This window comes from Odocoileus virginianus, chromosome 27, assembly GCF_023699985.2.
Source record: "Odocoileus virginianus isolate 20LAN1187 ecotype Illinois chromosome 27, Ovbor_1.2, whole genome shotgun sequence".
NCBI lineage: Eukaryota > Metazoa > Chordata > Mammalia > Artiodactyla > Cervidae > Odocoileus > Odocoileus virginianus.
The window spans coordinates 45,229,745-45,245,373 of record NC_069700.1 but is presented as its reverse complement, the minus strand read 5'-3'; the positions used below and the strand labels follow the sequence as shown (position 1 = coordinate 45,245,373).

The following is a 15,629-nucleotide window of genomic DNA, read 5'->3' as shown; positions in this document are numbered from 1 at the left end:
TAGTCCAATTCTCACATTCATACATGACTACTGGAAAAACCATAGCCTTGACTAGACAGACGTTTGTTGAAAAAGTAATGTCTCTGCTTTTTAATATACTATCTAGTTTGGTCATAACTTACCTTCCAAGGAGTAAGCATCTTTTAATTTCATGGCTGCAATCACCATCTGCAGTGATTTTGGAGCCCAAAAAAATAAAGTCTGACACTGTTTGTCCATCTATTTGCCATGAAGTGATGGGACCAGATGCCATGATCTTAGTTTTCTAAATGTTGAGCTTTAAGCCAAGTATTTCACTCTCCTCTTTCACGTTCATCAAGAGGCTCTTTAGTTCTTCTTCACTTTCTGCCATAAGGGTGGTGTCATCTGCATATCTGAGGTTATTGCTATTTCTCCCAGCAATCTTGATTCCAGCTTGTGCTTCCTTCAGCCCAGCATTTCTCATGATGTACTCTGCATATAAGTTAAATAAGCAGGGTGACAATATACAGCTTGACATACTCCTTTTCCTATTTGGAACCAGTCTGTTGTTCCATGTCCAGTTCTAACTGTTGCTTCCTGACCTGCATACAGGTTTCTCAAGAAGTAGATCAGGTGATCTCGTATTCCCATCTCTTTCAGAATTTTCCACAGTTTATTGTGATCCACACAGTCAAAGGCTTTGGCATAGTCAATAAAGCAGAAACAGATGTTTTTCTGGAACTCTCTTGCATTTTCGATGGTCCAGCGGATGCTGGTAATTTGATCTCTGGTTCCTCTGCCTTTTCTAAAACCAGCATGAACATCTGGAAGTTCACGGTTCATGTATTGCTAAAGCCTGGCTTGGAGAATTTTGAGCATTACTTTACTAGCGTGTGAGATGAGTGCAATTGTGTGGTAGTTTCAGCATTCTTTGGCATTGCCTTTTTTGGGGTTGGAATGAAAACTGACCTTTTCCGGTCCTGTGGCCACTACTGAGTTTTCCAAATTTGCTGACATATTGAGTGCAGCACTATCATAGCATCATCTTTTAGGATTTCAAATAGCTCAGCTAGAATTCCATTACCTCCACTAGCTTTGTTCATAGTGATGCTTCCTAAGGCCCACTTGACTTCACATTCCAGGATGTCTGGCTCTAGGTGAGTGTGAGTGATCACACCATCATTATCTGGGTCGTGAAGATCTTTTTTGTACAGTTCTTCTGTGTATTCTTGCCACCTCTTCTTAATATCTTCTGCTTCTGTTAGGTCCATACTATTTCTGTCCTTCATTGAGCCCATCTTTGCATGAAATGTTCCCTTGGTATCTTGAATTTTCTTGAAGAGATCTCTAGTCTTTCCCATTCTATTGTTTTCCTCTATTTCTTTGCTTTGATCACTGAGGAAGGCTTTTTTTTTTTTTACACCAACTGCTTTTTATTATTCAGTTCCAAAAACCTTTCACAAGATGGTAAAAAAAAAAAGGGGGGGGGCGGGGGGAGAAAAAAAGAAAGAAAAAAAGAAACATTCCCCCCCCAAAACTTTACAACCACAGCTCAGCTAATGATATTTTTTCCATTGTTCCCAGTCAGTTCCAAACCCATTGTGTGCAAAGCCCATTTTCCCATGCATCTAAATGATAGATACAGGCTATGAAATTCTTTATTCTATTTGTAGCAGCTTATGCAGGTGCAGCCAAACACAAAGCTTCAGGACAAAATTGTACACAAACTTTACAATGTGGGATTTGAATTTAAAATATGAAACATAAAATCTACACAAACTGATAAAAATCAAGCACAGATATCAGGACTGAAACTTATAACCCATGTGTGAAAGGGAGTCTTGTTTCCTTTCAAGTGCTTTATTCTGCTATAGAACAGTCGAAAAGAAGATGTAAAGCTTTGTGGTTAAATTATACACTCTGTAGATACTATACCAATTTTAAAAGTTACACATAGACCAACAGATGTCCATCAGTTCATCTGGGTTGACCAGACGCTCCAGCTGGATTGCAGAAAACAAACCAGGCCAGTGTGGAAAGAAAATCCACCTGTGCAGTTTGTTTGCAGAGTTTACTGATGGGCACATTGCACTCCTGGTCCTTTCTTCATCAGAGCTATCATTATAGGCCTCACACCTCTGACTACCTCCTAAGCCCCGCGTGCTATCAAATTCTTGAAGCTCTACCTCCTCTGTGCCTCCAATAATATTTGGAACTTCTGGTCTAGATGGCAGAAGATCTTCTAATTCAGAAAGTTTATCTGGGTTGATCCAGTTGTTTTCAGGAAACTGCATATCAAACTTTATGTAAAGATCACCTTTTTCAAAAGGATTATGATATTGTGGCATTCCTTCACCTCGAACAACACGAACACATCCTGGTTCAATTACTTTGCCAGGAGGGTATTTCACCGCAGTCTGATGTCCATCAAGGTGCTTAAATGTGAACTGAAATCCACAAAGAGCTTCAATAAGTCCTATCTTATATGTCATGTGCAAATCATTTCTGTCTCTCTGGAACACCTCATGCTCTTTTTCTTGTAGCAAAAGAACAATGTCTCCTGGTTCCACTCCTGGGGCCTGGTCTGCTTCCCCAGTAAATGTAATTCTCTGTCCATGTTTCATGCCTTTGTCTACGTGGACTTCAAGAATCTTGCCTTCTTTAATCACTTTCGTCCCTTCACATTTTTTACAGCGGTCCTTTTCATTAATTACCTCTCCTTCTCCATTACAGTCAGAACACACAGACTGCATCTGCTGTACCATCCCTGGAGCCAGCTGTCTGATCATGATGCGTACACCTCGACCCCGACAAGCACTACACTTCTGAACAGCTCCAGACTTCCCACCTTGGCCACTGCATGCACTACAGAATACATTCTTGCTAATTTGTAGTTTGGTTGTCTTGCCATTATACAGGTCTTCTAAAGATACTTTGAGTGGACACATCATGTCTTCTCTTCTTCTGCCATTTCGACTTCTGCTCTGATTACACATGAAGCTAAATAATCCTCCACCAAAAATGTGAGAGAAAATATCATCCATGCCACCACCTCCACCGCTACCTTCCCAAAGACCTTGTTCTCCATATCTGTCATATAGTTCGCGCTTCTCAGGATTTGATAGTACTTCATATGCAAAACTTATTTCTTTGAATTTGTCACCAGCATTTGGATTCTTATCAGGATGGTATTCTTTGGCTAACTTTCTGTATGCCTTCTTCAGCTCGTTCTCCCTGGCGTCAGGCGGGACGCCCAGGATGTCGTATAGTTTCGTGTCGGCCACGTTCGCCATGGCGACCGGCCGGGCAGCGCTCAGGAAGAAGGCGGAGAAGCAGGAGGAGCGGAGCCGGGCCCTAAGTGGCAGCAGAGAGTGAGGGAGGCTTTCTTATCTCTCCTTGCTATTCTTTGGAACTCTGTATTCAATTGAGTATATCTTTCCTTTTCTCCTTTGCTTTTCGCTTCTCTTCTTTTCACAGCTTTTTGTAAGGCCTCCTCATACAGCCATTTTGCTTTTTTGCATTTCTTTGTCAAACAATTGGGGAGCTACTAATTCCAAATTATTCAGAGCAGGTTGGCAGGGAATGCAAGCAGGATTCCTATGTTACAGTTTTAAGGCAAAATTCCCTCTTGAGGATATCTCAGTTTTGTCTCAAGGCCTTCAGCTGGGGGCTGAAGGATGAGCGGATGGCTGATGGCTGATGGATGAGGCCCACCCATTATGGAGGGTAATATCCTTTGCTTAAAGTCAACAGTTTGATGATGGGAAGTCCCAGAGCAGACCTTTGATAACCTTTATGCAGACTGTGCCCTGCTGGTCATCTCCCCCATCCAGATGGCCTCTGGCCAACTGCTGTTTGCCAGCCTCCTCACAATAAACTGTGTGAAAATTCTGAGATGGGACTACCAGACCACCTGACCTGCCTCTTGAGAAACCTATATGCAGGTCAGGAAGCAACAGTTAGAACTGGACATGGAACAACAGACTGGTTCCAAATAGGAAAAGGAGTATGTCAAGCTGTATATTGTCACCCTGCTTATTTAACTTATATGCAGAGTACATAATGAGAAAAGCTGGGCTGGAAGAAGCACAAGCTGGAATCAAGATTGCTGGGAGAAATAGCAATAACCTCAGATATGCAGATGACACCACCCTTATGGCAGAAAGTGAAGAGGAACTAAAAAGCCTCTTGATGAAAGTGAAAGAGGAGAGTGAAATACTTGGCTTAAAGCTCAACATTCAGAAAACTAAGATCATGGCATCTGGTCCCATCACTTCTTGGAAAATATATGTGGAAACAGTGTCAGACTTTATTTTTTGGGGCTCCAAAGTCACTGCAGATGGTGATTGCAGCCATGAAATTAAAAGACGTTTACTCCTTGAAAGGAAAGTTATGCCAATCTAAGTATATTAAAAAGCAGAGACATTACTTTTTCAACAAAGGTCTGTCTAGTCAAGGCTATGGTTTTTCCAGTGGCCATGTATGGATGTGAGAGTTTGACTGTGAAGAAAGCTGAGCGCCGAAGAATTGATGCTTTTGAACTGTGGTGTTGGAGAAGACTCTCGAGGGTCCCTTGGACTGCAAGGAGATCCAACCAATCCATCCTAAAGGAGATCAGTCCTGGGTGTTCACTGGAAGGAATGATGTTGAAGCTGAAACTCCAATACTTTGGCTACCTCATGGGAGAGTTGACTCACTAGAAAAGACCCTGATGCTGGGGGGGATTGGGGGCAGGAGGAGAAGGGGAAGACAGAGGATGAGATGGTTGGATGGCATCACCAACTCGATGGACATGAGTTTGAGTAAACTCTGGGAGTTGGTGATGGACAGGGAGGCCTGGTGTGCTGCGATTCATGGGGTCGCAAAGAGTCGGACACGACTGAGAGACTGAACTGAACTCAACTGAACTAGTTCAATTCACAAATCTCTTTTCCATTTCTTGCCCCAGGATGGTTTCCCCAACTCCTGGACTTCCCACTGGCTTCTTAAATTTCCATTGTCTTCCGGCCCAAGCTCTTTCCCACATCTGTACTTATTTCTTCTCTACCATCTCTACTTTCTTAGGGTTTCTTGCTGGTTTCAGCATATTCACAAGGTCCTAAAGGATAGCAATCATGTTCCTTCCTTAGAGGGAAGGCTCGGTTCCCTCTTAGAGGGAAATCCTGTTCTGGGCGCAGGACAGAGATGAAAACACCCAGGGAGAAGGCAGAGGGGAGACAAACTGGTAGTGATGCCGACTGCCAACGGCCTACCGCCATTAAGGCAGAGGGCAATCATTTTTTTCCATGTCGTCACCAAGCATTCTTCCCATACACTTTCAGTTATAAGACACGTATCCTGACGGGTTCACAAGAGCGAGTGTCCGAAACTTTTTTTTTTTTTTTAAACTCTCAGAGATCCAGTAATTGGGTTTAGTGCTATCTGTCAACGCCTTTAGTCCTGAACCTCTAGAAACGAACCTGTAGCGTCCTAGCACTGCAAGGTAACCAGGAGACGCCTGGCACGCGCGCGGAGGCGGGTCACGGGGGCACGCTCAGGGATGTGACCTCCTGGAGTCGCCGGAAGCCGGGCGCGCCTGAGCGTCCAGTTCCGGGCGCCGAGTTCCAGCGCTCCTGTCTGGTGAGTCTCTTGTGGCTTCCCTCCGCCTTGTTCTCGGGTTCAACCCTGCGAGACCCCAGACTTACTGGGCCGCATGAAACAGCCAGCACCAGCCCTGGTTCCAGCTCTGGGACACCCGGTGCCTGGAGAGGCTGGCAGCAGGCATCTGTCTGAGAGGCTTTGGGAAGGCTGGCCCCAAACCCCTCAGCCAGGCTCCTGTCCTGGGTTTGGGGGTCCCCTTTTTGGCAACCATGCTTCCCACACTCTGACGAAACCAGGGCCACCACTACTGTGTGAACGAAGTGGAATTCCGCTCTCCGTTTTGCAAGATTAGCACGAAAACATCAGTAATTTTCTGGCTGTGGTTTGTAACTTTTCCTTTCCCACAGGTTGGATCGTATGTACTCAAATGTGGAAAAACTGTGCCAAGTGATTAGAAATGTTTGTTTTAGGCTGGGGCCACATCCACATACTTAACGCCGGATTTTGGAGAAATGTTCCATTAAGTGCAAGTCTTCATCCCACCCTACCCCCGGCAATTATATATTTTTACTTATCTCCTTCACATATTATACACTTTTCATATTGGTTGTGTTTATTTTACTGTTTCAACTAGAATGGACACTCTGCTAATGCGTTTCAAACACCTTGAACTGTTTCTGTGCAAGGTAGGCTTCTAAAACATATTTGTGGGTTTAGTGAATTAATAAAATTAGTTATCTTGGTTACAGGTCGTCTTCTTTCTTGTGTGGGTTCTTCGAAGTATTTGCCATGTATCCCTTTATCACTTAATTCTTATTCCCCAGGGTGCCCTCAGAAGCCTTCAGTTGAAACTCCAGGCATGATGGCTGTGGACACAAGAAAGTCTGCTGGTCAGCTGTTCCAAGCCCCATGGGGTCAGCAGGGCCCTATGATGGTGACAGTGAAGCTGGAGGAAGACCACCCCAGGAATCAGGGTCTCAGCCTTCCAGAGAACCAGCCTCCTGCCCGGGAGATCTTCAGGCAGCAGTTTAGGCACTTCTGCTACCAGGATTCCCCTGGACCCCAGCTTTCCCTGAGCTGGCTCCAGGAGCTCTGCCATCTGTGGCTCAGACCAGAGACACATACCAAGGAGGAGATCCTGGACCTGCTGGTGCTGGAGCAGTTCCTGTCCATCCTGCCCCAGGAGCTCCAGGTCCCGGTTCAGGAGCATCATCCAGAGAGTGGGGAAGAAGCAGTGACCATGCTGGAGAATCTGGAAAGAAAGAGAAATGTACAAATAGGAAGAGACAAGTCTGATGTGGTTGTGGGGAACTGGGAGCCAAACTTTCTCAAGTGTAGAGGCTCTGAGAACAGTGGGAAAACCTAGCATTCAGCAAGGAACTGAGCTGCTTTCTAAGCCAGTCCTGTAAGGAGGGGAAGGGTGGGAAACAGGAGATTCAGGGATGGAGTAAAGATGCTGAAGGCATTCTGTAAGTATCATGCCATGTACTATACTGGTCATTTCAACATTCACAGCAACAAAGAACTAGGTGGTATCACATATGGCAACTAAGTTCAGAGAGGTTGTGTAACTTAGCGGAGGAGACGTAGCCAATAAATGAAGTGATAGAGACAGGATTTGATCAGACTTTCTGATCAAAAGGTAAGCATCACTTACCTTTCTGGCTACCTTTTAGCACCCTAACGCCCTGGTTTCTCTTCTAGTTTCTCCAGGGATGTTTCTTGGAGACTCTTTTCTGAGGTTTAGTTCCTGTTAAATTCAGGCCTAATGAGTGCCACTTGTCTCTAGGTTTCAGCTTGTGCTCTGGAACAGAAGATACTTTTGCAGACAATGACCCTTCAAACACTAGATGAAGAATCTTCATATACCCGAGTTCAGCCCCCAGCAGTCCAGTTCAAGGGCAAAAGACCTGAGCCCCGACCATCAGAGGAAACAGGTGAGGCAAGAATTTCTCTAGGGAATTTGGAATGAAATGAAGTCCCCCCCCCCTTTTTTTTTTGTGAAGTATGACATGTTAATTCCTTGTGACAAGAGTTGTTAAAGGGTATGACAAAGCTGACATTTTAGGTAATAATGATTAAAAGGTGATAAGTCATCTCAGAACAGCCTCTGTAGTATGTTAATTTTAAATATGCATAGTTGAATTTTCTGCAGATCATCTGTAGCAGATGTTACTTTCAAGTATTTTGATGCTTACATCCTTAAGTAGACTCTGATAGGGCATTAACATTGTAAAACTATATTGACTGTTTTGAAAGTTACCTCTTATTATTACCAGAGAAGTATATATGCATTGTAGAAAGTTAGAAAATACAGAGTTGCAAAATAAGAAAACAAGCATAATATTCTATCATCCAGAGATTACAATGACTTTTTTTATATTTGAATATCTTTTGTATGCATATATGTGTATACACACATTCCTTTCACTGAAAAGAGATCATTTCTATGTGCTATTTTGTAATCTATTTTGTTCAGTTAATTATCTTCCCTTTTCCTTGGCAATACATTTTAATGTTATCTAAACTCAGTGCAAATTCAAATTGGTCCATTTTTTCCAAAATGTCTTTAAAGCTGATTTGTGCAAACCAGGATAGAATCCATGGCTGTGGGAGACATCTGGTTGCTTTAGAACAGTTTCCCTTTCCCATTTTCCCTTTCATGGCCCAGACATTTTCATGACCCTGGGCAAGTTTCCTATTCTGTGAAGCTTTCTGGTTGCTTCCTCGTTGAATCATTTATTTTGCTGCCCATGTATGCTGTATTTCCATAAAATGGAAAAAAGATTGAAAGACATGGCAATATGATTCCTCCATTGAACAGCTAATTTTTCCCGTTTATAACTGTGTGGTGTCACTTTGGCAGTATGTGATTGGCTAGTTTCCCAGCAACAAAATACAAAATGTTTGAGAATTCTTCAATGGGTCAATCATTTTATTAAGTGTTGCAGAATGATTTTGTAACTCTTTCATTCCTTCTATGTTATTAACTGTTAGTCTTCTTTATAGTGAAGAAATCATCAAATCATCTGTTTGATCACTTCATATTAGACAGTCAAGATTGATGCTTAGTTTACCCCCGTATATACCAATTTTCAAATTCAAGGAATGGTTTAATAGGCACCTCAAAGGACAACATGGGATTTTAGGACAACATGGGATTTTAGGACTTTCTTTGTGTTAGTATCATTATGGGCTAGTAATTTTCATTGAGTCAGTGTGTTTCAATCTACCACAGTTATTACTTGTTTTAAAACTCAGATTGATACATCTTTGTCTAGTTTGGATGTCTTCTACCCTGTTCCTCACTCTTTTTGCCATGACCCTATGAGCTTTGAATCCTTGCTTTCTGAACAAAATTGATTATTCCATGCTCACCTTGTACTTTCCCTAGACCCAGATTTGGTATCAACCCTTTCTGAAGGAGCTTTAATTCTTCTTAATGGAGAAGGCTATTGAAGTACAAAATCTGGATGCTGGGAGTGTTCTTTTTCCCTCGGGTAACAATACTTCTAGCATTTTATGGGTGGAGCTAAATGTACTTTTTTTTTTTTCTCCTAAAAATTATGAGTTCATATTGGTGTATTCAGTTTTGTTTTACCATTACAATGTTCCATTATTTTTCTGTATCATATTTTGTCTCTGCATTTACTTTTGTTAATTCATTCCTTATGTTCTCCCTTGTTTTTAAAATTTATTTATTTCAGATTATAGTAGTTTGTATCAGAAATGTTCCCAGGAAGCTTAAGCAGGGGGAATGAGACAGAAGAGAGAAAAGTGTTCCTAAATGAGCAGATTCTCTTGGTTAATTAGTTGTCCTTTTTAGTTTTTAATTTTTGAGCTGAATCGATCTGTATATCTACTACTAATATAAATATTTGATGCTACAAATATTTCATTGAACACTGGTTTTGATGAATCCCAAATGTTTTGAAATGTAGCATTTTAGTTATTTTCTAGAAAATCTGAAACTTATTTTTCCTTTGAACCAACAATTGAAAGTTTTAAAATTTTCAGATGGAAGGGCTTATTTTCTGATTCTGTTACTAATTGTAGATTTATTGTTATCAGAGAATGCTTGTGTTGTTTACACCTTTTGGAGTTTATTATGGTTTTCCTATGACCCAAAAATTAGTTTTCATTAAAGGTCATTGAACATCTGAGAAGGTGTTCTATTTTCCAGATACAGAACTTGATATACATGTTTATCCATAGATTAAACAATCTTGTCAATCTTCTGAATGTTTATTTTTTTGTCCATTTGGTGGTTTTTTCTAGACAGAGAAAGGAATGATTAAAGTCTGTTATTTAAAAATAAATAAAGTCTGTTATTTGTTTTGTCTCTTTATCTTATCTATAATTTCTGCTCTAGAAAATTTGTTCCTTTGTTATTTTCTATGTAATTATTCATATCTGTTCCATGGTCACTATAAATTTTAAAGTTTATTTATCGTTATAAAGTATTTTTCTTTGTCCCATTTCATGCTCTTGGCTTGAATCTCACCTTTTTTCTGAAATTGAGATCATGATGCCTTTCTTTTTATTTGCATTTGCTCAATTTTCTCTTGCTCATCCTTTATTCATAACTTTACTCAATCATTTTATCTTAGATGTGTATCTTGTATATTTAGTGTAATTGAATTTTTCTCTGCTCAATTAATGACCACAAAGTTAGCAATTAAACCACACACATTTATTATCTCATAGTTTCTGTGGGTCAAGAGTCTGGGTATGTGGCTTAGCTGGGTCCTCCACTTCTGGGTCTCTTACAAGGTTGCTGCCAAAGATAGGTTCTCACCTGAGTTGTGACTGAGGAAGGATCCACTTCCAACCTCACATGGATGTTGGCAGGACTCAGTTCTTTGGCAGTCACACAGATAGAGGGCCTTACTTCCTTCCTGGTTGCTGACCACCTTCAGTTCCTTGCCACATGGGCTTCTCTATATGGTGGCATTCTTAATCAAAGCCAGCAAACCAGAAAGGAAGGGTGTCAATAAAGAAAGTCTTATGGTAGGTGGAAATTACAGTCTTAGGTAATCACAGAAGGGACAGCCTATCAATTTTACCATATTGACAAATCAGCCATGCTTTATTCTTTCTCACCTGTATTACTGTTTACACCTCTATTACTCCCATTCCTTTTATTTGGCTCACCTGTTTCTCTGAATCCCTGACACTAAATAAAGAAAAGATAGAAAGTGCTCTATTAAATCTGAAATAAACATTAACCCTCCTAGCTCTGTCTGTTAAATCATTTTTGAGTTACCTTTTCTCCTCAAATTGTGTGGTGTGTTGTTTCAGATGGTGAGATGAGGACTGAGAATTTGGCATTAGAAGTGAAACAGGAACCTTGTGAAGAAACAGATTGGTGTAGGGAGGGGTCTGATGGACATCATGAAACTATATGTCAGCATGCCATACAGAGAGGAGACAATGAGCCTAGTGAAAGTTTGGAAATGCAGAATGGGGATGCCACAGGTGAGAAAATACATGACTGTGATGAATGTAAGAAAACCTTCACCTGGATGAGAGGCCTTCATATGCACAAGAGGATCCACAATGGGAAGAAACCATACTCCAGTACAGAATTTGGGCTTCACAGCAAGGAAAAGCCCGATCAGTGTAAAGAGTGTGGCAAAGACTTCAGTCAGAAAGCAGGCCTCTCTCAACATCTCAAAATCCACACTGTAGAAAAGCCTCATCAGTGTAATAAATGTGGCAGATGTTTTAGTCAAAGATCAGTTCTTTCAAAACATCAGAGTCTCCACACTGAAAAGAAACCTTTTGAATGTATATACTGTGGGAAAACCTTCTGCCATAGTGCAGACCTCACTGAACATAAACAATTGCACAACAGAGAGAAGCCTTATGAATGTAATGAATGTGGGAAAACCTTCAGGCAGCATTCAAATCTTACTGAGCACCAGCGAATTCACAGTAAAGAAAAACTTTATGATTGTAAAGTATGTAGAAAAGCCTTCACTCAGTATGCAGGACTTAACCAACACCGGAGACTCCACACTGGAGAGAAACCTTTTGAATGTCCTGGATGTGGACGAGCTTTTAGCCGAAGCTCAGAACTTGTAATACATCACAGAATTCACTCAGGGAAAAACCTTATGAATGTGCTGAGTGTGGAAAAACCTTTAGAGTGAACTCAACCCTGGTCATACATCAGAGAAGTCACACTGGGGAGAAGCCCTATAAATGTGATGAGTGTGGTGAAGCGTTCAGTCGATACTCAGGCCTTAACAAACACAAGTTAGGAGGAAAGCACAGAAACTCTCCTAAACTAAGAAAATATATATGTGATGAGTGTGGAAAGACCTTCACACAGTTAACTGGCCTGAGAAACCACAAAAGAATCCAGAATGGGGATAAGACCTACCAATGTCCTGAGTGTGGCAAGGCCTTTATAAGGGGAGAGCATCTTATTGAACATCAGGGGATTCACAACAAGGAGAAGCCTTATCAATGTAAAGAGTGTGGCAAAGCCTTCAGTCAGAAGACAGGTCTTAGTCATCATCTCAAAATCCACATAGGAGAGAAACCTTTTGAATGTTCTCAGTGTGAGTGAGACTTCAGCTGTAAATCAAATCTCAATAAACATAAAAGAGTCCACTCTGAGGAAAAATCCTACACATATAAATAGTGTGGAAAGGCCTATTAGGTAGAGAGCATTGCTAATCCAACATCAGAGAGGCCACATCCTGCTAAGCCTCAGCAGTGGTGTGAATGAGGTAAAGCCTAGAAGCTCAGCTCTGATTCGTCACCAGAGAATCCACTAAAATGACTCCTTGCCAAGATGTCTAGTGACAACTTCAAGTAGAATTCAGAATTTTTTTAAATTGAGGTGAAATGTTTCTTAAACTTCATTACTTAAAAAATGTCAGAGATACTGTGTTGAAAAGTTGTTTAAAGGTCATAAATGCTGGAAAAGTTGAGAATTTGGGAAAATAAACATCAACAAGAAATTTACCTATAATTACCTTTGTTAAATGCAATGGAGTGTCAGTTAATACAGTGAAAAGGTAAACAAGGGCTTCTGTTAAAAAATTATTTTTTATGCTGAATTCATGAGTTTTTATGTTTTGCTTTTTGAAATCATTTTGATTTCTGAGTAGCCTTAGCCTAGTTTAATGTTGAAATTGCTTTTCACGGTACCAGTTGAGGTCACTGGAGTATCCAAGAGCTTGGAATGTGTGAGATCAGTTGTCTGTTTCTCTACCACCTTGTCTTCCTAACCAAGTCTCTGACCAGAATTGGGTGGCCTGCAGACCCTTCCCAATCCTGACATCTCCCCCCGGCAAACCCACCTCCCACCCCGCCCCAGAACTACCATTTCCTCATGAAAAAAGATGTGTTACATTCTAAGTGATGTGGAAGGCATAGAGGTTTGGGCCCACAGTACATCAAAGTCTAGTGTGGCCATCATGGCTAAAGCCTAGAGCACACATTTTTCATTGTGAACACAGCTCCTTGAGTTCAAACAGAGGACAAAAGAGAAGAGGAGAAAGTAAGCCTTTCATTCCAGCATTTTCCATCTCCTACAAATTACATTAACACAACTGAAATCTCCTTCAGCTTCAGCACTGCATACCTCCCTCAGTCAATGTAGTGAGGGACTTTGCTGAAGCTGGTAATAGCTTTCAAGCACTGGAAAAATATTTCCTCAGTTTTGTGACTGCACTTGACTTCTGTTGGATTTTACAATATTTATCGGGCAATAGAATTCCCTGTCAATAGCAAGAAAATCTGGCCCAACCATGGTAAAAATATTGGTGTATTTAAGTCCCTCTTAGGCTACCTAGTCTGCTGATTTGTCATTCTGTCGCTTTTCCACACTACTGCCTTTAATCCTCTGAAAACAAGACTCAAAACTTTCCTGTTCATGGAGAATGTTTCCCCTTGTCTCTTTGTAGTTGCTACCTCTCACTTCCGAGGTGAATAAAACTATCATTTCTCTTTTAGGCCAATGATATTTAACTCTCTTCAGGCTCCAGCCTATCCATATAAATACAGTGTTTTCTTAAATGGCAAATATGGAGCATTAAGAGTTATTAAATATTGTGTCAGTCCTTGAAGCCCAAGTCAAGTGTGACTCACTAGTCCAACACTTTTTTTAGATGTAATTTGCATATTCAGATCTACAACAAAATGATTCAGTATTCATATATATTATGAAATAATCACCAGAAAAATGTCTAGTCAATATCCATCAACACAGGTAACAAAATTTTCTTCTTTTGATGAGAACAGTTAAGATCAACCCTCTTCGGAGAAGGAAATGGCAACCCACTCCAGCATTCTTGCCTGGAGAATCCCATGGATGGAGAAGCCTGGCAGGCTACAATCCATGGGGTCACAAAGGGTTAGACACGACTGAGCAACTTCACTTTCACTTTGCTGGGAATATCTACAGTGCAAACAGGAAAAAAAAAAAATCAACCCTCTTAGCAACTTTCAAGTATGCAATACGGTATTAACTATAGTCACCATGTTGTATATTACATCCCAATGACTTTATAACTGGAAGATTGTACTTTTGACACCCCCTTCACCCATTTCACCCTTACCCTCTCCCCCAACTCTGGCAACCACCTACCTGTTCTCTATGAATTTTATTTTTTTTCCTATTGTTTTAGATTGCATGTATAAGTGAGATCATATGGTATTTGTCTTTCTCTGACACTTCACTCAGCATAATATCCTCAAGTTGCAAATGGCAAGGTTTCCTCTTGGCTGAACTCTATTACACACCCACATTTTCTTTATCCATTTATCTGTCGATGGGCACTTAGTTTGCTTTCATGTGTTGGTTATTGTAAGTAATGCTGCAGTGAACAGGGGTGTACAGGTATCTTTGAGTTAGTGTTTTTGTTCATTTGGGTAAATACCAAGGAGTAGACTTGCTGGATCATGTTAATGAATCTCCATACTGTTTCCCATAGTGAGAGTACCTATTTACATTCCTACCAGCAGTGTACAAGCACTCTCTTTTCACCACATCCTCACCAACATTTATTTCTTGCCTTTTGGTAATTGCCATTCAAACAGGTTTGAGGTGATATCAGTCTGGTTTTAATTTGCATTTTCCTAATAATTGGTGATACAGAGCACCTTTTCATGTTACCTGTCAGCCATCTGTATGTCTTCTTTGCAAAACTGTCTATTCAGATCCTCTGCCCATTTTTTTAATTGGTTTTTTTTTTCTGTCAAGTTGTATAAGTTCTTTATACTTTTGAATACTAACTCCCCCATCAGCCATGTGGTATCTCCCATTTTGTAGGTTGGTTGTCTTTTCATTTTGTTGATGGCTTTCTTTGCTGAACAGAAGCTTTTTTAATGTAATGTGGTCTGACTTTTTTTTTTTTTTTTTGCATTTTTCATCACCAAGACCAATATCAAGTAGATTACCCTTCATGTTTTCTTCTAGGAGTTTTTATGTTTTCTTCTAGAAGTTTTGTTTCAGGTCTTATGTTCAACTCTTTAATCCATTTTGACAGTTTTTGTGTATGATGGTAAGAGAGTGGCCCAGTTTCATTCTTTTGCTTGTGTTCCAGTTTCCTTAATGCTGTTCATTGAAGGGACTGTCCTTTCCCCATTGTATATTCTTGGTTCCTTTGTTGTAAATAAATTGACCATATATGCATGGGTTTATTTTTGGACTCTGTTCCATTGATCTGTATGTCTGTTATATGCAAATAACATACTGTTTTGATCATTATGGTTTTGTAATATAGTTTAAAATCAGAAAGTGTGATGCTTCCAGCTTCACTCTTCTTTCTCAACATCACTTTGGCTATTGGGTGTCTATTTTGGTTGGTTCCACATGAATTTTAGGATTGTTTGTTCTATTTCTGTGAAATATATCATTGGAATTTTGGTAGGAATTGCATTGAATCTCCAGGTTGCTTTTTTTTTTTTTTTTTTGACTTAGAGAAACATTTAATTTTTTATTTTTTTAAGTAGCAGACAATAAGTCTTTTTTTTTTCCATTTATTTTTATTAGTTGGAGGCTAATTACTTTACATCATAACAGTAGTTTTTGTCATACATTGAAATGAATTAGCCATGGATCCAGGTTG

The 15,629-nt window shown here is 40.4% G+C and overlaps 1 protein-coding gene and 1 pseudogene across 1 annotated transcript; one reads left to right on the top strand and one right to left on the bottom strand.

Moving 5' to 3' along the window:
• Positions 1 to 1,576: 1,576 nt before the first annotated feature.
• Positions 1,577 to 3,325, bottom strand: LOC110135427 (dnaJ homolog subfamily A member 2 pseudogene; annotated as a pseudogene).
• Positions 3,326 to 5,587: 2,262 nt separating this feature from the next.
• On the top strand, positions 5,588 to 15,209 carry LOC110135162 (zinc finger and SCAN domain-containing protein 12-like). The gene is given in 5 exon segments (XM_070456907.1): positions 5,588 to 6,227; positions 6,366 to 6,811; positions 7,331 to 7,478; positions 10,843 to 11,604; positions 11,607 to 15,209. Coding segments are annotated over 4 exon segments (1,830 nt in total). The 5' UTR covers positions 5,588 to 6,227; positions 6,366 to 6,403; the 3' UTR covers positions 12,119 to 15,209.
• The last annotated feature ends 420 nt before the right edge of the window (positions 15,210 to 15,629 follow it).